Source organism: Piliocolobus tephrosceles, chromosome 9 (assembly GCF_002776525.5).
Source record: "Piliocolobus tephrosceles isolate RC106 chromosome 9, ASM277652v3, whole genome shotgun sequence".
Taxonomy (NCBI): domain Eukaryota; kingdom Metazoa; phylum Chordata; class Mammalia; order Primates; family Cercopithecidae; genus Piliocolobus; species Piliocolobus tephrosceles.
Window position 1 is genome coordinate 41,544,710 of NC_045442.1, and position 25,601 is coordinate 41,570,310.

General features: G+C 40.4%; 1 protein-coding gene and 1 pseudogene across 4 annotated transcripts in view; one reads left to right on the top strand and one right to left on the bottom strand.

The window, feature by feature from the left end:
• CPEB3 (cytoplasmic polyadenylation element binding protein 3) overlaps positions 1–25,601 on the top strand; it is a 256,834-nt gene that overhangs the window by 145,145 nt on the left and 86,088 nt on the right. For all 4 annotated transcript variants that reach the window (XM_023226243.1, XM_023226245.1, XM_023226246.1 and 1 more), the window contains exons 5-6: positions 1,005–1,172; positions 2,996–3,085. In XM_023226243.1, coding sequence (XP_023082011.1) covers positions 1,005–1,172; positions 2,996–3,085 — 258 coding nt within the window. The remainder of the gene's footprint in view (positions 1–1,004; positions 1,173–2,995; positions 3,086–25,601) is intronic.
• Positions 8,105–9,480, bottom strand: LOC111552158 (annotated as a pseudogene).

Below are 25,601 nucleotides of genomic sequence, written 5' to 3' on the forward strand. Positions count from 1 at the left end.
TAGTAGGGTTAAGGGTTTCATAACCACATCCACATTTATACTCCCACATCTTAAGTTGTGTGTTTTCGTTTATTTACCCTGTCCTTTATTATTGCATATGTTTATTTCCAAATTAGAGTAGCTTGGAATGACAAGGAAAACTTGATGATCTTTAGTTCTGCTATTAGAAAAGAAGTTATCAGCCTCTGTCACCAGTTTTGTATTCCCTTGGCTATCAGGACCACTCTTTAGAACTAAACCTCTGAGGATACTGTAAAGAGCAGATAAAAATCTGTGGATAGGGATTACTTTGTCCATTTATTTTAAGAAATGACTAAAGAAAGAAAAAAAAAAAAGCTGCTGAATATATTCCTAGTGTCTATGATAGAGACTGAATGAGTAAAATGTAGTGATTTTTTAGCAAGGAAACCACTGAAATTTTGATGTTTTTTTTTTTGTTGTTGTTGTTTTTTTTTTTTTTTTTTTTTTTTTTTATGAGACTGAGTTTCACTCTTGTCACTCGGGCTGGAGTGCAATGGCATGATCTTGGCTCACTGCAACCTCCACCTCCCGGGTTTGGGTTCAAGCGATTCTCCTGCCTCAGCCTCCTGAGTAGCCGGGATTACAGTCATGCACCACCATGTCTGGCTAATTTTTATATTTTTAGTAGAGACAGGGTTTTGCCATGTTAGCCAGGCTGGTCTCGAACTCCTGACCTCAGGTGATGCACCCACCTCAGCCTCCCAAAGTGCTGGGATTACAGGCATGAGCCACCATGCCCACTTGGACGATTCTTTTTCTTTAGTTAGCAATCTGGTCATCCCAAGGCTGTGCATACCCTCACACAAAAATGATGATAAAAAGTTATCTAGATCTGGTAATCTTCAGTCCTGGTAATTTTGGAAAAGCCACAGCTCAGGACACTTTTTTTTTTGTATGCTTCTCTCTGCACTTCGGGCTTCTAATAGAGCATTTATTGTCCTAGAAAATAATTTTAATTATAGAAACTCCCACATTTGTTTCAGGTCGATCTTCTCTCTTTCCCTTTGAAGATGCCTTCCTGGACGACAGCCATGGCGATCAGGCCTTGTCATCTGGCTTAAGTTCTCCCACTCGCTGTCAAAATGGGGAACGAGTAGAACGCTACTCTAGAAAGGTGTTTGTTGGAGGCCTTCCTCCTGATATTGATGAAGGTACTATGCATTCATTAATGATTTTGCAAAGGCTGAGTTTGTTCTTTGTGTGTTCTGACCCTGCCTCTCCTTTCCAAGTCAACTTTAGGACATTTATATCTTAGTGTATAGGAGGTGAGACTATTTGGTAGATTAGAAAGTAATAGTCTATTATTGTACTAAGTACTTCATGTTACATTATCTCATTTAATCCTCATAGCTGTCTTATAAGGATATCCTAGCATCTCCATTTTATAGATAAGGAAACTGAGGATCAGAGAGAAATAATTTGTTCAGGGTTATATAGCTGATGGTGCAGTTACAACTCAAATTCAATTAGATTCCAGAGCTTTTGCTCATGTCCATCACACCAGACCATCTCACGTTTTAATATAAATACTGGCCAGTGCAGTGGCTCACGCCTATAATCCCAGTACTTTGGGAGGCCAAGGTGGGAGGATTACTTGAGCCCAGGGGTTCAAAACCAGCCTGGGCAACATAGCAAGACCCTGTCTCTACAAAATAAAAAGATTAGCTGGGTATGGTGGTGCATGCCTGTACTCCCAGCTACTTGGGAGACTGAGGTGGGAAGTCACTTGAGCTCAGGAGTTTGAGGTTACAGTGAGCTGTGATCACACCACTGAACTCCAGCCTGGGTGACAGAGTGAAACCCTGTCTCATAAGTAAATAAATAAATAAAAACAAATACCTATTTTAAAAAGCATAATCCCCCTCTTTAAAAGAATGAAAATGAATTCGAATTTTTCTTAATAATAGTTTTGAGATGCTATCAGTCCAAAAGTGAGTGTTCACTTATGCCTAAAGCCAGTTTATTTTAGCACACAGTAAGTTGTCAATAAATATTTGTTGAAAGGATGAATGAAATAAAATTGTGACAAAGTTAACTTAAGCAAAAAACAACTCTAGTTCCAGTAGGCTTTGGGTCTGATATAAAAATACTGTCTGATATTCTAACAGTCTTGTTTTTCCAGCATTTTTCTAGCTATGACACACTTCTAATTTATGATTTCCTTTTTTCATGGTGAGAGGAGAAAAGTCTCAAAAAGTAGTGTTATTTTAGACTACATTAAAGTTATACATAGCTGAACCCTTATTTTCCTCCAAATTGTTCTTGTATTCATGTTAATCTCATCTATTGATTAGATTTTCTTCAAGACAATTCTTAAGATCATGGCTGAGAGAGTGATACCCTAAACCTGAGTAGGAGTCAGGTTATAACCTCTGCTTTGAGTCATATGTCAGAAGGAAAATATAAATGTGTTGATCTATAATTTTTGATATATTTTCTATATAGGGTATGTAATATGTAGTTATTAAAGATAGCATTGGCTGTCAACATTTTCTTATCACCCAATGGAATTACCTACTTATTGCCCCTACTCCTCACCAAAAGAATCATATCTATTTCTTAAATAATCTTAGAGGTTCCATACAAGTGAAACCATATTTTAAATATTTTCTGTACCTTACTTTCTTCCTAAAAATCAGAGAACATTCCTATTTTTAGAATCTTTCTATTTGACATAGAAGTCACCTTAGTTTAATATGAGATATTTTTCTTCCAAATTCTTTATGTCAAGTTTATTGGCAGTGAAAAGAAATGAATTATAGTTAGAAACACACTTTACATGATTAAAAATGAATAACCAAATGTACACCCAAGCAATGGTATTTCACTTAGTAGGTTTCACTTCTGTAAAAATGCTTTAGAAAACAACCCTCAAAACATTTTTTTAAACTAAAAAGACATGTTTTGTGCTATTCTGGTTTTCTGATTGCAATATTTTTTTCTCTTTTGCTAAGATTCTTTCTTTGTTTTGTAGATGAGATCACTGCCAGCTTTCGCAGGTTTGGACCTCTCGTGGTAGACTGGCCTCACAAAGCTGAAAGCAAGTCGTATTTTCCTCCCAAAGGTAATGCTCTTAGAATGTCTCCACTGCCTGCCTGTTGGAGAGATAGCATGACAGTTCAATAAAAGGCAGCCTTTTACTGTTGAATTTAGCTGTTGAATTTTAGCTATTGAATTTTTTCAATAGCTGTTGAATTTTTTCCCCCAATTAGGAAAACATTTTAACGTTTATCATCCTTTTGTGTATTACGTTTCCACTTAGACACTCTTCCCCAGAAGCACGCTGATTGTTTCATGGCACCGATTTTATTGACAGTGAGACCCTGGGAGTCTGTTGTTGATGAGCCTCCTGCTAATTTTCATTATTTTGAAAGAAAAGATCTAGGGTTTTGAGGAATGTCAGCAATGGTAAAGGAAAAGATTATTTAGGGTCAGATTTTATTTGCGTTCCATAACCCTATGGTTTTATAGATTTTGTAAACCCCAAACGTGGGAAACCTAGTGACTAAAGAATGGCATTGTACAAAATTATCTTTATCCACATCTGTATCTTAAGTGACTTAGCCTGTTTGGGAGTGGAGGGCAAACTAGCAAAAGACTCTCCATATGACCCTGCTTCTATGATTTTTTGGGGAGGCTCATTTGATAATTTATGAGGGCATGAAAATATATTGCTTTGTTCATACTTTGTCATTTCTGCAGAATCTAGGGAACTTTACTGGTGATATTCACTTGGGTGTGTTCCTAGGTTTATATAGAAGAATGTTTTGCGTTAAAGGTTTTGTTTGTTACATTCTGTAGATAGGTTTCAAGAATACATTTCATTTCAGATAAATGGCTTTTTGATACATATTATTGTATAATATTACTCAGCACAAAAAGATGGAGTGAAAATACTTGTCCTTCCTGTGCCTCATAAATGAATCAAATTATAGCTTAACCTGAGGAAGGCAAGTGGCTTCCTTTTATGTCCGGTTTATTAGGTTTCTTTGTCAGTTGTACTTCTCCAAATCTCACTCTCTTTATAACCCACAAAAATAAGTTAATACAGAGTTACTTGTTCTTCTTTTTTTTTTTTTTTTTTTTTTGAGACAGAGTCTTGCTCTGTTGCCCAGGCTAGAGTGCAATGGCACGATCTCGGCTCCTGCAACCTCCATCTCTCGGGTTCAAGCCATTCTCCTGTCTCAGCCTCCTGAGTAGCTGGGATTACAGGCACGCACTACCAGGTCTGGCTAATTTTTGTATTTTTGGTAGAGACAGGGTTTCACCATGTTGGCCAGGCTGGTCTCGAACTCCTGACCTTATGATCCGCCCATCTTGGCCTTCCAAAGTGCTGGGGTTACAGGCATGAGCCCCCATGCCCGGCGGTTGCTTGTTCTTAACATTCTTTTGTTAATTCCAGAAAAATTTGTAAGTTAAAAATATTAAGTTTATAGTAATCAGAAAAGATGATCATCATGCTGATTGTTTCGGTGAAAGAATATGTTCATCACACTGTGGCACTATGGTGCAAGTATTATATTATGTAATGATACATGTATGAAATATGTTACTAGTGATGCTAATTATTTGATGCACCAGAGTAGTGTTTTTTTTTTTTTTTTTTTCAGTGAATGAATGTGTTCACCACATTGTGGTATAAGTAACGTACTCTATAAAATGACATGTATAAAATATTTTTCTGACCTGCCTGGCAAAGATGATGAAACCCTGTCTCTACTAAAAATACAAAAATTAGCCGGGCGTGGTGGTGGGTACCTGTAATCCTAGCTACTCGGGAGGCTGAGGCAGAGAATTGCTTGAACTGGGGAGGCAGAGGTTGCAGTGAGCCGAGATCACGCCACTGCACTCCAGCCTGAGCGACAGAGTGAGACTCCCTCTCAAAAAAAAAAAAAAAAATCTAAGAGTGATAGTTACAAAAAAATGCTGAGAAAGTTATAAAAATAATTTTGAGATAAAAGCCATTAGATGATCACAGTAAAAAGTAAAAATGAAGATAAACATGTATGTGGTCATGTTTAAAGGAAGTTATCCCAATCTACCTCTACTTGAGATTATCACTGTATACATTTTGCTAAATATCCTTCTGAAATCTCTTTATAAATATATACATTTATGTGAAATTTTTGAATTATACTATGTATGCTGTTTTATAACCTACATTTCCCTCCCTAGCAATGTTAACATCTTTCTATAACAAACCTACATTATCCTTAATGACCTTAGTTTATTTAATTAAGCCTCTTGATGGCATGTAAGTTGCTTCCAATGGCTTTCTTTCATAAATCCTGCTATATCCTTGTGCCTTCAACTTTTTGCCCTTTTATAATTACCTCTTTGGGTAAATTTCTCGAAGCTAAATTCCATGTTCATACAGATTGCCAGAATGCACTAAGAAGGTTCATATACATTTATGTTCCCATTGATAACACCAAATTTGCAAAACTATGTACATTTTTTTGAGACAGGGTCTCACTCTGTCGCCCAGGCTGGAACACACAATCTTGGCTCACTGCAATCTCCACCTGTTGGGCTCAAGTGATCCTCCCACCTTAGCCTCCCGAGTAGCTGGGATCACAGGCATATGCTACCACGCCTGGCTAATTTTTGTATTTTTGACAGAGATGGGGTTTTGATGTGTTGCCCGGGCTGGTCTCAAACTCTTGAGCTGAAGCAATCTGCCTGCCTTGGTCTCCCAAAGTGCTGGGATTACAGACATGAGTCACCGTGCCAAGCCCAAAACTAAGTTTTATTGAGGCTTTTCAATCTTTGCCAATCTGATGGCTAAACTGACAACTTTTTTTTTTTTTAATCTTGCTAACTATATATTTCCATCCATTTTAATTTTGGGGTATTTGTCTTTTTGTAAAGACTCCTTGTTTAAATTTTTATTTTTATAGGTACCTAGTAGATATATATTAATATATTTACGGAGTACATGAGGTTTTTGTTTGTTTGTTTGTTTTGCTTTGTTTTTTTTGACAGCATCTCACTCTGTTGCTCTAGCTAGAGTGCAGTGGTATGATCTCGGCTCACTGCAACCTCTGCCTCCCGGGTTCAAGCAATTCTCCTGCCTCAGCCTCCTGAGTAGCTGGGACTACAGGCGTGTGCCACCACACCCAGCTAAGTTTTGTATTTTTAGTAGAGACAGGTTTTCACCATATTGGCCAGGCTGGTCTCGAACTCCTGACTTCATGATCCGCCTGCCTTGGCCCCCAAAGTGCTGGGATTACAGGTGTGAGCCACCGTGCCTGGCCAAGATATTTTGATATAGGCATACAGTAAGTAAAATCACATCAGGGTAAATGGGGTATCCATCACCTCAAGCATTTATCATTTCTTTCTGTTTAAACATTACAGTTATACTTTAGTTATTTACAAATACGCAGTAGGCCGGGCGCGGTGGCTCAAGCCTGTAATCCCAGCACTTTGGGAAGCTGAGACGGGTGGATCACGAAGTCAGGAGATCAAGACCATCCTGGCTAACACGGTGAAACCCCGTCTCTACTAAAAAAATACAAAAAATTAGCCGGGCATGGTGGCGGGTGCCTGTAGTCCCAGCTACTCGGGAGGCTGAGGCAGGAGAATGGCGTGAACCTGGGAGGCACAGCTTGCAGTGAGTCGAGATCGTGCCACTGCACTCCAGCCTGGGAGACAGAGCGAGACTCCTTCTCAAAAAAAAAACAAATATGCAGTAGATTATTGTTGACTGTAGTCACCCTGTTGTACTACCAAAGACCAGATCTTATTCATTCCATCTAATTATGGTTTTGTACGCATTAACCATGCCCACTTTTACCCACCCACCCCCACCTTCTTTCCAGCCTCTGGTAACTTACGTCATTCTATTTTCTGTCATTATGAGTTCAATTGTTTTGATTTTTAGCTCTCATAAATGGGAAGTTTGTCTTTCTGTGCCTGGCTTATTTTATTTTATTTTTTTTAACACATAATGTCCTCTAGTTCCATCCATATTGTTGCAGATGACAGGACTTTTTTTTTTTTATGTCTGAATACCACTCCACTGTGTGTATGTACCACATATTCTCTTTTTTTTTTTTTTTTGGTGAGATGGAGTTTCACTCTTGTTGCCTAAGCTGGAGTGCAATGGCACAATCTTGGCTTACCGCAAACTCCGCCTCTGGGGTTTAAGAGATTCTCCTGCCTCAGCCTCCCAAGTAGCTGGGATTACAGGCATGCGCCATCATGCCCGGCTAATTTTGCATTTTTAGTAAAGATGGAGTTTCTTCATGTTGGTCAGGCTGGTCTCGAACTCCCGACCTCAGGTAATCCACCTGCCCCAGCCTCCCAGAGTGCTGGAATTACAGGCGTGAGCCACAGTGCCTAGTCATGTACCACATATTCTTTATCCATTCATCTGTCGACAAATGGATAAAGGTTGTTTCGAAATCCTGGCTATTGTGAATAGTGCTGCAACAAACATGGGAGTACAGGTATCTATCTCTTTGATATACTGATTTCCTTTCTTTTGGTTATATACCTAGCAGTACGATTGATAGATCATATGGTAGCTCTATTTTTAGTTTTGTGAGGAACCTCCATACTGTTCTTCATAGTGGCTATACTAATTTATATTCCCACCAACAGCACACAAGTGTTCCCTTTTCTTCACATCCTCACCAGCATTTGTTATTGCCTGTCTTTTGGATAAAAAACATTTTAACTGTGGTGAGATGATATCACATTGTAGTTTTGATCTGCCTTTCGCTGACAATCAGTAATATTGAGCACTTTTTCATCTATCTCTTTGCCATTTGTATGTCGTCTTTTGAGAAATGCCTGTTCAGATCTTTTACCCCCCCCTTTTTTTTTCCTCAAAAAGTGACATTTATTCAAAGAAAAAAATTACAAGATGTCCATCTCTTGGCTGTCTTTCCTTCTGCCTCCTGCTGTTCCTCAGTTTCCCAAGATTGAATCCTGGCTGGGGCTAGGTAGCAGGATAGCCCCTCAGATGAGGTCAGCAAAATTGAGGGCCATCTGCTAAATGGAGGTGTTGTATAAGGTCTCAGTTTCTTAAAGAGTCCTCTTGTTGTCTTCTGTCACCATGTTAATAGCCACACTCTTATGGCCAAACTGTCCACCTCAACCGATTCTGTGGATACAGTTTTCCTTGTTGGTGGGAAGGTCACAGTTGATAACTAAAGAAACCTGCTGCACATGAGTGCTTCTGGCTGCAGGTCAGTGCTAATCAATACTCTGTGAGAGCCAGAACAAAACTCTCTCATGATCACATTTCATTCCTTTGGTCCATATCTCCATGCATGGCAGTGAAGTCCCAAGCATGCATCTTCTCAGTGAGCCAATCCACCTTCTTCTTTTTTTTTTTTTTTTTTTTTTTTTGAGACAGAGTCTTGCTCTGTCACCCAGGCTGGAGTGCAGTGGTGAGATCTCGGCTCACTGCAAGCTCCACCTCCTGGGTTCATGCCATTTTCCTGCCTCAGCCTCCGAGTAGCTGGGACTACAGGTGCCTGCCACCACGCCCGGCTAATTTCTTTTTGTATTTTTAGGAGAGATGGGGTTTCACTGTGTTAGCCAGGATGGTCTCAATCTCCTGACCTCGTGATCTGCCTGCCTCGGCCTCCCAAAGTGCTGGGATTACAGGCGTGAGCCACTGCACCCGGCCGAGCCAGTCTACCTTCTTTCCAGTGTTGATGAAGATGACTGCCTGGGTGACAGTCACGGTTTCATATAAGTCACACAATGTGCTCAACTTCCACTCCTTATGTTCCACATTGATGTAGAATTGGTGGATCCCCTCCAGGATCAACTCCTCCTTCTTGACAGGAATCCAAATGGGGTCCCTCATGAACTTCTTGGTCACCTTAAGCACATCTGAAGGCCTTGTGTCTGATAGCAAAACCACCTGGGTGTTGCTGTTAAGCTTTTGAAATATATCATAGATTGAGTCCTTGAATCCATGGCTTAACATTTCATCGACTTCGTCCAGTACAAATATCTTGATGTATTTGGGAGACAGGTATCTCTGGTTAAGCATATCAGACACGTGACCAGGGATACCCACGATGATGTGGGGAACTTCCACCTGCAGTTTCTGCACCTCAGCATGCACATTGGTGCCCCCAGTACAGGCATGACAGGAGGCACCCATGTAGTCTCCTAGTGTCAGGACCACCTTCTCTATCTTTTGAGCCAATTATCAAGTGGGTGCTAGAACCAAGGCCTGGGTAGTCTTTAGATCTAATTCAATCTACTGCAGAATGTATATGGCAAAAGTGGCCATTTTCCCAGTCCCAGATAGGGCTTCAGTGATCACATCATAACCCTTGATACAAGAAGAGTGGCTCGCTGCTGGATGGCAGAGGACTTCTCAAAACCATAGGCATAGAAGCCATGGAGTAGGAACTCCAAGAGGTTCCTATCATCAAAACTGTCAACAATCTCATTCCAGTTTCTCTCAATGATGCCTTCAGGCTCCATCTCAACTGGGTGAGCACTTTGGGAGGCCAAGGTGGGCAGATCACGAGGTCAGGAGTTCGAGACCAGCCTGATCAACATGGTGAAACCCCATCTCTACTAAAAATACAAAAATTAGCTGGGCGTAGTGGCCCACGCCTGTAACCCCAGCTACTCAGGAGGCTGAGGCAGGAGAATTGCTTGAATCTGGGAGGCAGACTTTACAGTGAGCCGAAATCGTGCCCCTGCACTCCAGCCTGGGCGACAGAGCAAGACTCTGCCTTAGAAAAAAAAAAAAAGAAAAGAAATACTCACTCTCAGACATGATCCTTAGAAACTCTCTTTTGCCCATTTTTAAATCAGATTGTTAGGTTTTTTTTTTCCTATTGAGTTGTTTCAGCTCTTTATATATTGTTATGAATCCCTTGTTAGATTGACAGTTTGTGACTATTTTCTCCCATTCTGTGGGTTGTCTCTTCACTTTGTTGACTGTTTCCTTTGCTGTGCAGAAACTTTTTAACTTGATGTGATCCCATTTGTCCATTTTGCTTTGGTTGCCTTTGCTTGTGGGATATTACTCAAGTAATTTTTGTGTCCAGACCAATGTCTTGGAGATTTTCCCCAATGTTTTTTTTGTTTGTTTGTTTGTATGTTTGTCCTAGCATTTTTTTTTTAGTAGTTTCATAGTTTGAGATATTAATTTGAAGTTTTTTTTTTATTATTATACTTTAAGTTCTAGGGTACATGTGCACAACGTGCAGGTTTGTTACATAGGTATACATGTGCCAGGTTGGTTTGCTGCACCCATTAACTCATCATTTACAATAGGTATTTCTCTTAATGCTATCCCTCCCCCTGCTCCCAACCCCACGACAGGCCCTGGGGTGTGATGTTCCCCGCCCTGTGTCCGAGTGTTCTCATTGTTCAGTTCCCACCTATGAGTGAGAACATGCGGTGTTTGGTTTTCTGTCCTTGTGATAGTTTGCTCAGAATGATGGTTTCCAGCTGCATCCATGTCCCTGCAAAGGACATGAACTCATCCTTTTTTATGGCTGCATAGTATTCCATGGTGTATATGTGCCACATTTTCTTAATTCAGTCTATCATTGATGGACATTTGGATTGGTTCCAAGTCTTTGCTATTGTGAATAGTGCCGCAATAAACATACGTATGCATGTGTCTTTATAGTAGCAAGATTTATAATCCTTTGGGTATTTAGTAATGGGATCACTGGGTCAAATGGTCTTTCTAGTTCTAAATCCTTGAAGAATCGCCACACTGTCTGCCACAATGGTTGAACTAGTTTACACTCCCACCAACAGTATAAAAGCGTTCCTATTTCTCCACATCCTCTCCAGCATCTGTTGTTTCCTGACTTTTTAATGATCGCCATTCTAACTGTTGTGAGATGGTATCTCATTGTGGTTTTGATTTGCATTTCTCTAATGACCAGTGATGATGAGCATTTTTTTCGTGTGTCTGTTGGCTGCATAAATGTCTTCTTTTGAGAAGTGCCTGTTCATATCCTTTGCCCACTTTTTGATGGGGTTGTTTTTTTCTTGTAAATTTGTTTAAGTTCTTTGTAGATTCTGGATATGATCCCTTTGTCAGATGGATAGATTGCAAACATTTTCTCACATTCTGTAGGTTACCTGCTCACTCTGATGGTAGTTTCTTTTGCTGTACAGAAGCTCTTTAGTTTCATTAGATCCCATTTGTCAATTTTGGCTTCTGTTGCCATTGCTTTTGGTGTTTTAGTCATGAAGTCCTTGCCAATAAATAAATACCTTTTATTGCCTATGTCCTGGATGGTATTGCCTAGGTTTTCTTCTAGGGTTTTTATGGTTTTAGGTCTAACATTTAAGTCTTTAATCCATCTCGAATTAATTTTTGTATAAGGTGTAAGGAAGGGATCCAGTTTCAGCTTTCTATGTATGGCTAGCCAGTTTTCCCAGTACTGTTTATTAAATAGGGAATCCTTTCCGCATATTTTGTTTTTGTCAGGTTTCTCAAAGATCAGATGGTTGTAGATGTGTGGTGTTATTTCTGAGGCCTCTGATCTATTCCATTAGTCTATATATCTGTTTTGGTAACAGTACCATGCTGTTTTGGTTGCTGTAGCCTTGTATATAGTTTGAAGTCAAGTAGCATGATGCCTCCAGCTTTGTTCTTTTTGCCTAGGATTGTCTTAGCTGTGCAGGCTCATTTTTGGTTCCATATGAACTTTAAAGTAGTTTTTTCCAGTTCTGTGAAGAAAGTCATTAATAGCTTGATGAGGATGGCATTGAATCTATAAATTACCTTGGGCAGTATGGTCATTTTCATGATATTGATTCTTCCTATTCATGAGCATGGAATGTTCTTCCATTTGTTTGTGTCCTCTTTTATTTAGTTGAGTGGTTTGTAATTCCTCTTGAAGAGGTCCTTCACATCCCTTGTAAGTTGGATTCCTAGGTATTTTATATGTAGCAATTGTGAATGAGAGTTCACTCATGATTTGGCTGTTTGTCTGATATTGGTGTATAGGAATGCTTGTGATTTTTGCACTTTGATTTTGTATCCTGAGACTTTGCTGAAGTTGCTTATCAGCTAAGGAGGTTTTGGGCTGAGATGATGGGGTTTTCTAAATATACAATCATGTCATCTGCAAACAGGGACCATTTGACTTCCTCTTTTCCTAATTGAATAACCTTTATTTCTTTCTCTTGCCTGATTGCCCTAGCCAGAACTTCCAACACTATGTTGAATAGGAGTGGTGAGAGAGGGCATCCCTGTCTTGTGCCAGTTTTCAGAGGGAATGTTTCCAGTTTTTGCCCATTCAGTATGATATTGGCTGTAGGTTTTTCATAAATAGCTCTTATTATTTTGATATACGTTCCGTCAATACCTAGTTTATGGAGAGTTTTTAGCATGAAGGGCTGCTGAATTTTGTCAAAGGCCTTTTCTGCATCTATTGAGATAATCATGTGGTTTTTGTTGTTGGTTCTGTTTATGTGATGGATTATGTTTATTGATTTGCATATGTTGAACCAGCTTTGCATCCCAGGGATGAAGCCAACTTGATCGTGGTGGATAAGCTTTTTGATGTGCTGCTGGATTCAGTTTGCCAGTATTGAGGATTTTTGCATCCATGTTCATCAGGGATATTGGTCTAAAATTCTCTTTTTTTGTTGTGTCTCTCCCAGGCTTTGGTATCAGGATGATGCTGGACTCATAAAATGAGTTAGGGAGGATTCCCTCTTTTCCTATTGATTGGAATTTTTTCAGAAAGAATGGTACCAGTTCCTCTTTGTACCTCTGGTAGAATTCGGCTGTGAATCCGTCTAGTCTTGGACTTTTTTTGGTTGGTAGGCTGTTAATTATTGCCTCAATTTCAGAGCCTGTTATTGGTCTATTCAGAGATTCAGCTTCTTCCTGGTTTAGTCTTGGGAGGGTGTATGTGTGCAGGAATTTATCCATTTCTTCTAGATTTTCTAGTTTATTTGCGTAGGGGTGTTTATAGTATTCTTTGATGGTAGTTTGTATTTCTGTGGGGTCGGTGGTGATATCCCCTTTATCATTTTTTATTGCATCTATTTGATTCTTCTCTCTTTTCTTCTTTATTAGTCTTGCTAGCAGTCTATCAATTTTGTTGATCTTTTCAAAAAACCAGCTCCTGGATTCATTGATTTTTTTGAAGGGTGTTTTGTGTCTCTATCTCCTCTGCTCTGATCTTCGTTATTTCTTGCCTTCTGCTAGCTTTTGAATGTGTTTGCTCTTGCTTCTCTAGTTCTTTTAATTGTCATGTTAGGGTGTTGATTTTAGATCTTTCCTGCTTTTTCTTGTGGGCATTTAGTGCTATAAATTTCCCTCTACACACTGCTTTAAATGTGTCCCAGAGATTCTGGTATGTTGTGTCTTTGTTCTCCTGGGTTTCAAAGAACATCTTTATTTCTGCCTTCATTTTGTTATGTACCCAGTAGTCATTCAGGAGCAGGTTGTTCAGTTTCCATCCTAGTTGTGCAGTTTTGAGTGAGTTTCTTAGTCCTGAGTTCTAATTTGATTGCACTGTGGTCTGAGAGATAGTTTGTTGTGACTTCTGTTCTTTTACATTGGCTGAGGAGTGCTTTACTTCCAAGTGTGTGGTCAGTTTTGGAATGAGTGTGATGTGGTGCTGAGAAGAATGTATATTCTGTCAACTTGGGGTGGAGAGTTCTGTACATGTCTATTAGGTCTGCTTGGTGCGGAGCTGAGTTCAAGTCCTGGATATCCCTGTTAACCTGTCTCGTTGATGTGTCTCATATTGACAGTGGGATCTTAAAGTCTCCCATTATTATTGTGTGGGAGTCTAAGTCTCTTTTAAATCTCTGAGGACTTGGTTTATGAATCTGGGTGCTCCTGTATTGGGTGCATATATATTTAGGATAGTTAGCTCTTCTTGTTGAATTGATCCCCTTACCATTATGTAATGGCCTTCTTTGTCTCTTTTGATCTTTGTTGGTTGAAAGTCTGTTTTATCAGAGACTAGGATTGCAACCCCTGCTTTTTTTTGCTTTCTATTTGGTTGGTAGATCTTCCTTCATCCCTTTATTTTGAGCTTATGTGTGTCTCTCTGCATGTGAGATGTGTCTCCTGAATACAGCACACTGATGGGTCTTGACACTTTATCCAGTTTGCCAGTCTGTGTCTTTTAATTGGGGCATTTAGCCCATTTATATTTAAGGTTAATATTGTTGTGTGTGAATTTTATCCTGTCATTATGATGTTCGTTGGTTATTTTGCCTTTTAGTTGATGCAGTTTCTTCCTCACGTTGGTGGTCTTTATAATTTGGCATGTTTTTGCAGTGGCTGGTACCAGTTGTTCATTTCCATGTTTAGTGCTTCCTTCAGGAGCTCTTGTAAGGCAGGCCTGGTGGTGACAAAATAGCTCAGCATTTGCTCGTCTATAAAGGATTTTATTTCTCCTTCACTTATGAAGCTTAGTTTGGCTGGATATGAAATTCTGGGTTGAAAATTCTTTTCTTTAAGAATGTTGAATATTGGCCCCTACTCTCTTCTGGCTTGTAGAGTTTCTGCCAAGAGATCCGCTGTCTGACGGGCTTCCCTTTGTGGGTAACCTGACCTTTCTCTCTGACTGCCCTTAACATTTTTTCCTTCATTTCAACCTTGGTGAATCTGACAATTATGTGTCTTGGGTTTGCTCTTCTCGATAAGTATCTTTGTGGCATTCTCTGTGTTTCCTGAATTTGAATGTTGGCCTGCCTTGCTAGCTTGGGGAAGTTTTCCTGGATAATATCCTGAAGAGTGTTTTCCAACTTGGTTCCATTCTCCCCATCACTTTCAGGTACACCAAGCAAATGTAGATTTGGTCTTTTCACATAGTCCCACATTTCTTGGAGGCTTTGTTTGTTTCTTTTTACTCTTTTTTTTCTAAACTTTTCTTCTTGCTTTATTTCATTAATTTGATCTTCAATCGCTGATACCCTTTCTTCCACTTGATCGAATCGGCTATTAAAGCTTGTGCATGCATCACGTAGTTCTCGTGCCATGGTTTTCAGCTCCATCAGGTCATTTAAGGTCTTCTCTACACTGTTTATTCTAGTTAGCCATTTGTTTAATCTTTTTTTCAAGGTTTTTAGCTTCCTTGTGATGAATTTGAACATCCTCCTTTAGCTCGGAGAAGTTTGTTATTACCAACCTTCTGAAGCCTACTTCTGTCAGCTTGTCAAAGTCATTCTCTGTCCAGTTTTGTTCCATTGCTGGTGAGGAGCTGCGATCCTTTGGAGGAGAAGATACTCTGGCTTTAAAAATTTTCAGCTTTTCTGCTCTGGTTTCTCCCCATCTTTGTGATTTTATCTACCTTTGGTCTTTGATGTTGGTGACCTACAGATGGGGTTTTTTTTGTGTGGATGTCCTTTTTGTTGATGTTGATGCTATTCCTTTCTATTTGTTAGTTTTCCTTCTAACAGTCAGGTCCCTCAGCTGCAGGTCTGTTGGAGTTTGCTAGAGGTCCACTCTAGACCCTGTTTGCCTGGGTATCACCAGTGGAGGCTGCAGAACAGCAAATATTGCAGAACAGCAAATATTGCTGCCTGAACCTTCCTCTGGAAGCTTTGTCCCAGAGGGGCACCTGGCTGTATGAGGTGTCAGTCGGCCCCTACTGGGAGGTGTCTCCCAGTTAGGCTACAGGTGAGTCAGGGACAACTTAAGGAGGCAGTCTGTCCGTTCTCCAAACTATGCTGGGAGAACCACTGCTCTCTTCAGAGCTGTCAGACAGGGATGTTTAAGTCTGCAGAAGTTTCTGCTGCCTTTTTGTTCAGCTATGCCCTGCCCCACAAGGTGGAGTCTACAGAGGCAGCAGGCCTTGCAGAGCTGCAGTGGGCTCTGCCCAGTTCAAGCTTCCCCAGCTTCTTTGTTTACCTATTCAAGCCTCAACAATGGCATATGCCCCTCCCCCTGCCAGGCTGCTGCCTTGTAGGTCAATCTCAGACTGATGCACTAGCAGTGAGCAAGGCTCCTTGGGCATGGGAGCCGCCGAGCCAGTTATGGGATATAATCTCCTGGTGTGTCGTTTGCTAAGACCATTGGAAAAACACAGTATTTGGGCAGGAGTGTCCCATTTTTTCCAGGTACCATCTGTCATGGCTTCCCTTGGCTAGGAAAGGGAAATCCCCCGACCCCTTGCACTTCCTGGGTGAGGCAATGCCCCACCCTGCTTCGGCTTGCCCTCCGTGGGCTGTACCCACTGTCCAACCAGTCCCAATGAGATGAACCTGGTACCTCAGTTGGAAATTCAGAAATCACCCATCTTCTGTGTCGATCGTGCTGGAAGCTGCAGACCAGAGCTCTTCCTATTTGGCCATCTCAGAAGAGAAAAAAAAATTTGAAGTTTTTGTTTCATTTTGATTTAATTTTTTTTTATATGGCAAGAGATAGGGGTCTAGTTTCATTCTTCTGCCTATGGATATCTAGTTTTCCCAGCAATATTTGTTGAAGAGATTGTCCTCTGCCCAACACATGTTCTTGGCACCTTTGTCAAAAGTGAGTTTACTGTAGATGTATGGATTTATTTCTGGGTTCTCTATTCTATTCCATTAGTCTATGTGCCTGTTTTTATGCCTGTATCTTGCTGCTTTTGTTACTATAGCTCTGTAGTATAATTTGAAGTCAGGGAATATGAGTCCTCCGGTTTTGTTCTTCTTGCTCAGGAGAAGTTTGGCTGTTCTGGGTCTTTTATGATTCCATATGAATTTTAGGATTTTTTTTTTTCTATTTTTGTGAAGGATGTCATTGGTATTTTGATAGGGATTACACTGAATCTGTAGATTGCTTTGGGTAGTATGGATATTTTAACAGTATTGGTTTTTTCCAATCCATGAGCATGGAATATCTTTCCTTGTTGTGTGTGATGTGTCCTCTTTAATTTCTTGCATCAGTGTTTTATAGTTTTCATTGTAGAGCTCTTTCACTTCTTTGATTAATTCCCAGATATTTAGTTTTATGTATGACTATTGTAAATATGATTACTGTTTAAATTTCTTTTTCAGATTGTTCAATATTGACATATAGAAATGCTACTGATTTTTATACGTTGATTTTGTGTCCTGCAACTTTACTGAATTTGTTGATTAGATCTAAGAGTTTTTTGGTGTCATCTTTAGGTTTTTCTTTCTTTTCTTTTTTTTTTTTTTGAGATGGAGTCTTACTGTGTTGCTCACTCTAGAGTGCATTGGCGATCTTGGCTCACTGCAACCTCCACTTCCTGGGTTCGAACAATTCTCTGCCTCAGCCCCCTGAGTAACTGGGATTACAGGTGCCCACCACCATGCCCGGCTAATATTTTTGTATTTTTAGTAGAGACAGGGTTTCACCATCTTGGCCAGGCTGGTCTTGAACTCCTGACCTCATGATCCAGCTGCCTTGGCCTCCCAAAGTGCTGGGATTACAGGCATGACCCACCATGCCTGGCCTTCTTTAGGTTTTTCTAAAAGATCATATAATATGCAAACAAGGATAATTTGAGTTCTTCCTTTCCAATTTGGATGCTCTTTATATCTTTCTCTTGTCTGATTGCTCTAGATAGGGCTTCCAGTACTATGTTGAGTAACAGTGGTGAAAGTGAGCATCCTTGTCTTGTTGCAGATCTTAAAGGAAAGGCTTTCATTTTTTTCTGTGTTCAGTATGATACTAGCTGTGGGTCTTTCATATATAGCTGTGATTGTGTTGAGATATGTTCCTTCTATACCCAGTTTTTTTAGGGTTTTTATTATGAAGGAATGTTGAATTGTATCAAATACTTTTTCAGTGTCAATTGAAGTAGTATGGTTTTTATCTTTCATTCTGTTGATATGATGTATTACATTGACTGATTTGCATATGTTGAACCATCCTTGCATTCCTGAGATGAATCCCACATGATCATGATGAACAATGTTTTTAATGTGTTGTTGAATTCAGTTTGCTAGTTTGCTAGTACTTGGTTGAAGATTTTTGCATCTATGTTCATCAGAGATATTGGTTTGCAATTTTCTTTTATTGATGTGTCTTTGGGTTTTGTTTTGTTTTGTTTTGTTTTGAGACAGAGTCTCACTGTGTCACCTAGGCTGTAGTGCAGTGTCATGATCTCAACTCACTGCTCTGCCTCCTAGGTTCAAGCAATTCTCATGCCTCAGCTTCCTGAGTAGCTGGGATGACAGGCATGTGTCACCACACCTGGTTAATTTTTGTATTTTTAGTGGAGATGGGGTTTCATCATGTTGGTCAGGCTGGTCTTGAACTCCTGACCTCAAGCAATCCGCCCACCTCAGCCTCCCAAAGTGCTGGGTTTACAGGTATGAGCCACTGCACCCAGCCATGTCTTTGGTTTTGATGTCAGGGTAATACTGGCCTTGTAGAATGAGTTTGTAAATACTCTCTTCTCTATTTTTTTTGGAATAGTTTGAATGGGATTGGTATTAGTTCTTTAAATGTTTGGTGGAATTCAGCAGTGAAGCCATCGGGTCTCAAGCTTTTCTTTGCTGGGAGACTTTATTATGGCTTTGATCTTATTGTTATTGGTCCATTTCAGTTTTTAATTTCTTCGTGGTTCAATCTTGGTAGGTTGTATGTGTCTACAAATTTATCCATTTCTTCTAGGTTTTCTAATTTATTGGCATATAGTTGCTCATAGTATTCTCTAATGATCCTTTGAATTTCTGAGGTATCGGTTATTTCCTTTTTAAACTCTAATTTTATTTATTTGGATCTTCTCTTGTTTTTTTCTGAGTTAGCCTAGCTAAAGGTTTGTTGATTTTATCTTTTCAGAAAACCAATTTTTCATTTTATTGAATTGTTTGTAATTTTCTTGTTTCAGTTTCATTTATTTCAGCTCTGATCTCTGATTTCTTCTACTAATTTTGGGTTTGGTTTGTGGTTTGCTTTTCTAGTTAAGATGCATTGCTAGGTTGCTTATTTGCAGTTTTTCTACTTTTTTTTTGATGCAGGCCTTTACTGCTGTAAACTTTCCTCTTAGTGTACTGCTTTTGCTGGATCCCATAGGTTTTGGTATGTTGCATTTTCATTTTCATTTGTTTTAAGACATTTTTAAACTTCCTTCTTAATTTCTTTATTGACTCACTGGTCATTTAGGAGTATACTGTTTAATTTTCATGTGTTTGTGTAGTTCGTCTTGTTACTGATTTCTATTTTTATTCCATTGTGGTCAGAGAAGATACTTGATGTTATTTCAATTTTGTTTGAATTTTTAAACATTTGTTTTGTGGCCTAACATATGTTCTACCCTTGAGAGTGTTCCATATGCTGACAAAAAGAACGCATCTTCTGCAGCCATTGGATGAAATGTTCTGTAAATAACTGTTAGGTCCAGTTGGTCCATACTGGAGATTAAATCCAATATTACTTTGTTCATTTTCTGTCTGGGAGAGCTGTACCATGATGAAAGTGGGGTGTTGAAGTCTCCAGCTTATTTTTGTATTGTGGTCTTTATCTCTCTTTAGCTCTAATAATATACGCTTTATATATCTGGGTGCTCCAGTGTTGGGTGCATATATATCATTGTTATGTCCTCTTGCTGAATTGACCTCATTATTATTATATTAATGACCTCTTTTGTCTTCTTTTATGGTTTTAGTCTTGAAATCTATTTTATCTGATGTAACTACTGTTCTTTTTTCATTTCCATTGGCTTGGAATTTCTTTTTCCATCCCTTTATTTTCAGTCTGTGTGTTTCTTTATAAGTAAAGTGTATAACTTTCTTTATAAGTAAAGTGTATAACTTTCTTTATAAGTAAAGTTCTTCTAGGCAGCAGATGGGACTTTTTTTTTTTTTTAATCCATTCAATATTATTATTGATAAGAATTTACTACTGCTATGTTGTTATTTGTTTTCTAGTTTTGTTGTCTTCTCTCCCTCCCTCCCTTTCTCCTTAACCTCTTTCCTGATTCCCTGACCTCCTTTCTGGCTTCCTTTTTATTTTATGTGAATCTGTTGTATATATCTGTTTTTGATTTGAGGTTACCATGAGGCTTGTAAATAACACCTTACAACTCGTTTCAAACTGATGAAAACACTGATTGCATAAATTAACAGGCAAAGGAAAAACTCTGTACCTTAACTGCATTCCCCCCAGCTTTTCAACTTTTTATTGTTTGTATCTTGTTCTACTATATCAGGAAAAGTTGTTATAGTTATTATTTTTGATAGGTTCAACTTGTAGTCTTCCTACTCAAGATATGAGTCATTTACACACCACAATTACAGTGTTATGGTCTGTATTTTTCTGTGTATTGACTAGTGAGTTTTGTACCTTTGGATAATTTCTTATTGCTCATTAGTGTCCTTTTCTTTCAGATTGGAGAACTTCCTTGAGAATTTCTTGTAGGATAGATCAGGTGTTGAAATTTCTCAGCTTTTGTTTGTCTGCACAAGTCCTTATTTCTCCTTCTTGTTTGAGGGATATTTTCGTTGCACATACTATTCTAAGATAAAAGTTCTTTCCTTAAGCCCTTTGTGGCCTGTAAGATTTCCAGTGAAAAGTCTGTTGCCAGACGTATTGGAGCTCCATTGTATGTCGTTTCTTTTCACTTCCTGTTTTGAGGACCCTTTCTTTATCCTTGACCTTTGGAAATTTGATTATTAAATGTCTTGGGGTAGTCTTATTCGGGTTAAATCTGCTTGGTGTTCCATAACCTTCTTGTACTTGGATATTGTTACCTTTCTCTCAGTTTGGGAAGTTCTGTTACTATCTCTTTGAGTAAATTTTCTGCCCTAACCTCTCTCTCTACCTCTTTTTTAAGGCCAGTAACTCAGATCTGCCCTTTCAAAGCTGTTTTCTAGTTCTTATAGGTGTGCTTCATTCTTTTCATTCTTTTTTCTTTTTTCTCCTCTGATTGTGTATTTTCAAGTAGCCTGTCTTCAATTTCACTAATTCTTTTGCTTGATCAGTTCTGCTATTGAGAGACTGTGATGCATGCTTCAATTTTTTTTTTATTTTTGAGACGGAAAAAAATAAAGCTGGATCCTCTCTCATTCCTTGCTCTGTCACCCAGGCTGGAGTGCAGTGGTGCAATCTCAGCTCACTGCAACCTCTACCTCCCAGGTTCAAGCGATTCTCCTGCCTCAACCTCCTGAGTAGCTGGGATTATGGGTGTGCGCCACCATGCCCGGCTAATTTTTGTATTTTTAGTAGAGATGGGGTTTCATGATGTTGGCCAGGCTGGTCTCAAACTCCTGACCTGAAGTGATCTGCCCACCTTGGCCTCCCAAAGTGCTGGGATTATAGGTGTGAGCCATCATGCCTGGCCTCATTCTTCAATTTGTTAATTGAAGTTTTCAACTCCAGAATTTCTGCTTGATTTTTAAAAAATATTTTAATCCCTTTGTTAAATGTATTTGATAGTATTCTCAATTTTTCTCTGTGTTATTTTGAATTTCATTCAGCTCCTGAAAACAGGTTTTTTGAATTCTCTGTCTGAAAGGTCACTATCTGTCACTCTGGGATTGGTCCTAGGTGCCTTATTTAGTTTATTTGGTGAGGTCATGTTTTCTTGAATGGTCTTGATGCTTGTGGATGTTCATCGATGTCTGGGCATTGAAGAGTTAGGTATTTGTTGTTATCTTTGCTGTCTGGGCTGGTTTGTACCCATCCTTCTTGAGAAGGCTTTGCAGATTCAAAGGAAATTGAGTGTTGTGATCTAAGTCTTTTGTCATTGCAATGTAAACATTCCTTTTTATATGAAGTTTTAGGGCCGTTCGCGATGGCTCACATCTGTAATCCCAGCACTTTGGGAGGCCGAGGCAAGTGGATCACCTGAGGTCAGGAGTTCGAGACCAGCCTGGCCAACATGGTGAAACCCCATCTCTACTAAAAATACAAAAATTAGCTGGGTGTGGTGGTACATGTGTGTAATCCCAGCTACTCGGGAGGCTGAGGCAGGAGAATTGCATGAACCCGGAAGGCAAAGGTTGCAGTGAGTGGAGATCGTGCCACTGCACTCCAGCCTAGATGCACTCCAGCCTGGATGGCAGAGTGAAACTCTGTTTTTTGTTTTTGAGATGCATTCTCACTCTGTCACCCAGGCTGGAGTGCAGTGGCATGATCTCGGCTCACTGCAACCTCCGCCTCCCGGGTTCAAGCGATTCTTCTGCCTCAGCCTCCTGAGTAACTAGGTCTACAGGTGCACACCACCATGCCTGGCTAATTTTTGTATTTTTAGTGGAAATCGGGTTTCACCATATTGGCCAGGCTGGTCTTGAACTCATGACCTTGTGATCTGCCCGCCTCAGCTTCCCAAAGTCTTGGGATTACAGGGGTGAGTCACTGCACCTGGTCAAAAAAAGAGTTTTAAAAAACACTTTGTATTAGTTCATTCTTGCATTGCTATAAGGAACCACCTGAGAATGGGTAATTTATAAAGAAAAGAGGTCTGGTTGGCTCACAGTTCCACAGTCTCTACAGGAAGCATGACTAGGGTGGGGGCTCAGGAAACTTACAGTCATGGCAGAAGGCAAAGAGGAAGGAGGAATGTCTTACATGGCCAGAGCAGGAGGAAGAGAGAGCAAAGTGGGTGGTGCTACACACTTTCATAAACAAACAAATCTTGTGATAATTCACTCACTATTACGAGAACAACAAGGGGGAAATCTGCCTCCATGATTCAATCACCTCCCACAAGGCCTCTCTTCCAACACTTGGGATTATAGTTCAGCATGAGCTTTGGGCAGGGACACAGACCTAAACCATATCACACTTTGGTCTGTGTTTAAAATATTTCCCCCGATTTGTCATTTACTTTTTGACTCTCTTTAATGTTTTTTGGTAGTACTAACATTATACATTTTTATATAAGTAAATTTATTAATGTCTTCTTTATGGTTTCTGAATATTTATGACATGCCTTAAAAGATTTTTCCCACTGCAAAACAATAAGAAAATACTACACATGTTGTTTGCTTTCTTTCTTTCTTTTTTTTTTTTTTGAGACGGAGTCTCGCTCTGTCGCCCAGGCTGGAGTGCAATGGCGCGATCTCGGCTCACTGCAAGCTCCACCTCCCGGGTTCATGCCATTCTTCTGCCTCAGCCTCCCGAGTAGCTGGGACTACAGGTGCCCGCCACCACACCCGGCTAATTTTTTGTATTTTCAGTAAAGACGGGGTTTCACCGTGTTAGCCAGGATGGTCTCGATCTCCTGACCTCGTGATCCGCCTGCCTCGGCCTCCCAAAGTGCTGGGAATACAGGCATGAGCCACCACACCCGGCCACATGTTGTTTTCTTTTTGTTGTTGCTCGTATTACTTTTTACATTGACATCTTGTTTTGTTCTGGAATTTATATTGGAGTGAGGCACAAGAAAGGATCCAGCTTTATTTTTTCAGGTAGCTTGACAGATGCCCCAGTTTTGTTTATAGGCTGGTCCAATTTTTTCCTCATTGATTTGAGTTGTTAGAATTGAATATTGATTGGAAGGTCATCTCTTCTGTTTCTCAAGAAATGCACAGTTTTTCTAGAACTACTTGATACTGTATGTAGCTAATGAGCACTTGAAATGTGACTAGTTTGACTTGAGATATGGTTTTATGTGTAAAATATACACTGCATTTCAAAGGCTTAGTTTTTTTTTAAATGTAGAGAATCTCATTAATAATTTTGTTTGCATGTTAAAATAACTTTATGGCGATATTGGATTAAAAAAAAAAAATAGACGGGGGGCGGAGCAAGATGGCCGAATAGGAGCAGCTCCAGTCTCCATCTCCCAGCGCGAGCGACACAGAAGACCGGTGATTTCTGCATTTTCAACTGAGGTACTGGGGTCATCTCACTCGGGAGTGCCGGACAATCCGTGCGGGTCAGCTGCTGCAGCCTGACCAGTGAGAGCTGAAGCAGGGCGAGGCATCGCCTCACCTGGGAAGCGCGAGGGGGAAGGGAGTCCCTTTTCCTAGCCAGGGGAACTGAGACACACAACACCTGGAAAATCAGGTAACTCCCACCCCAATACTGCGCTATAACACCGGCACACCGGAGAATATATCCCACACCTGGCCGGGAGGGTCCCATGCCCACGGAGCCTCCCTCCTTGCTAACACAGCAGTCTGCGGCAATCTAACCACAAGGCAGCAGCGAGGCTGGGGGAGGGGCGCCCGCCATCGCTGAGGCTTAAGTAGGTAAATAAAGCCGCTGGGAAGCTGGAACTGGGTGGAGCTCACAGCAGCTCAAGGAAACCTGCCTGTCTCTGTAGACTGCGCCTCTGGGGACAGGGCTCAGCTAAAGGAGCAGAAGCCTGTGCAGACGCGAACGACTCTGTCTGACAGCTTTGAAGAGAGCAGTGGATCTCCCAACACGGAGATTGAGATCTGAGAAGGGGCAGTCTGCCTGCTCAAGTGGGTCCCTGACCCCTGAGTAGCCTAACTGGGAGACGTCCCCCACTAGGGGCAGTCTGACACCCCACACCTCACAGGGTGGAGTACACCCCTGAGAGGAAGCTTCCAAAGCAAGAATCAGACAGGTGCACTCGCTGTTCAGCAATATTCTGTCTTCTGCAACCTCTGCTGTTGATACCCAGGCAAACAGGGTCTGGAGTGGACCTCAAGCAATCTCCAACAGACCTATAGCTGAGGGTCCTGACTGTCAGAAGGAAAACTATCAAACAGGAAGGACACCTATACCAAAACCCCATCAGTACGTCACCATCATCAAAGACCAGAGACAGATAAAACCACAAAGATGGGGAAAAAGCAGGGCAGAAAAGCTGGAAATTCAAAAACTAAGAGCGCATCTCCTCCTGCAAAGGAGCACAGCCCATTGCCAGCAACGGATCAAAGCTGGTCAGAGAATGATTTTGATGAGATGACAGAAGAAGGCTTCAGTCCATCAAACCTCTCAGAGCTAAAGGAGGAATTACGTACCCAGCGCAAAGAAACTAAAAACCTTGAAAAAAGAGTGGAAGAATTGACAGCTAGACTAATTAATGCAGAGAAGGTCATAAACAAAATGACAGAGATGAAAACCATGACACGAGAAATACGTGACAAATGCACAAGCTTCAGTAACCGACTCGATCAACTGGAAGAAAGAGTATCAGCGATGGAGGATCAAATGAATGAAATGAAGCGAGAAGAGAAACCAAAAGAAAAAAGAAGAAAAAGAAATGAACAAAGCCTGCAAGAAGTATGGGATTATGTAAAAAGACCAAATCTACGTCTGATTGGGGTGCCTGAAAGTGAGGGGGGAAAATGGAACCAAATTGAAAAACACTCTACAGGATATCATCCAGGAGAACTTCCCCAACCTAGCAGGGCAGGCCAACATTCAAATTCAGGAAATACAGAGAACGCCACAAAGATACTCCTCCAGAAGAGCAACTCCAAGACACATAATTGCCAGATTCACCAAAGTTGAAATGAAGGAAAACATCTTAAGGGCAGCCAGAGAGAAGGGTCGGGTTACCCACAAAGGGAAGCCCATCAGACTGACAGCAGATCTCTTGGCAGAAACTCTACAAGCCAGAAGAGAGTGGGGGCCAATATTCAACGTTCTTAAAGAAAAGAATTTTAAACCCAGAATTTCATATCCAGCCAAACTAAGTTTCATAAGTGAAGGAGAAATAAAATTCTTTACAGATAAGCAAATGCTTAGAGATTTTGTCACCACCAGGCCTGCCTTACAAGAG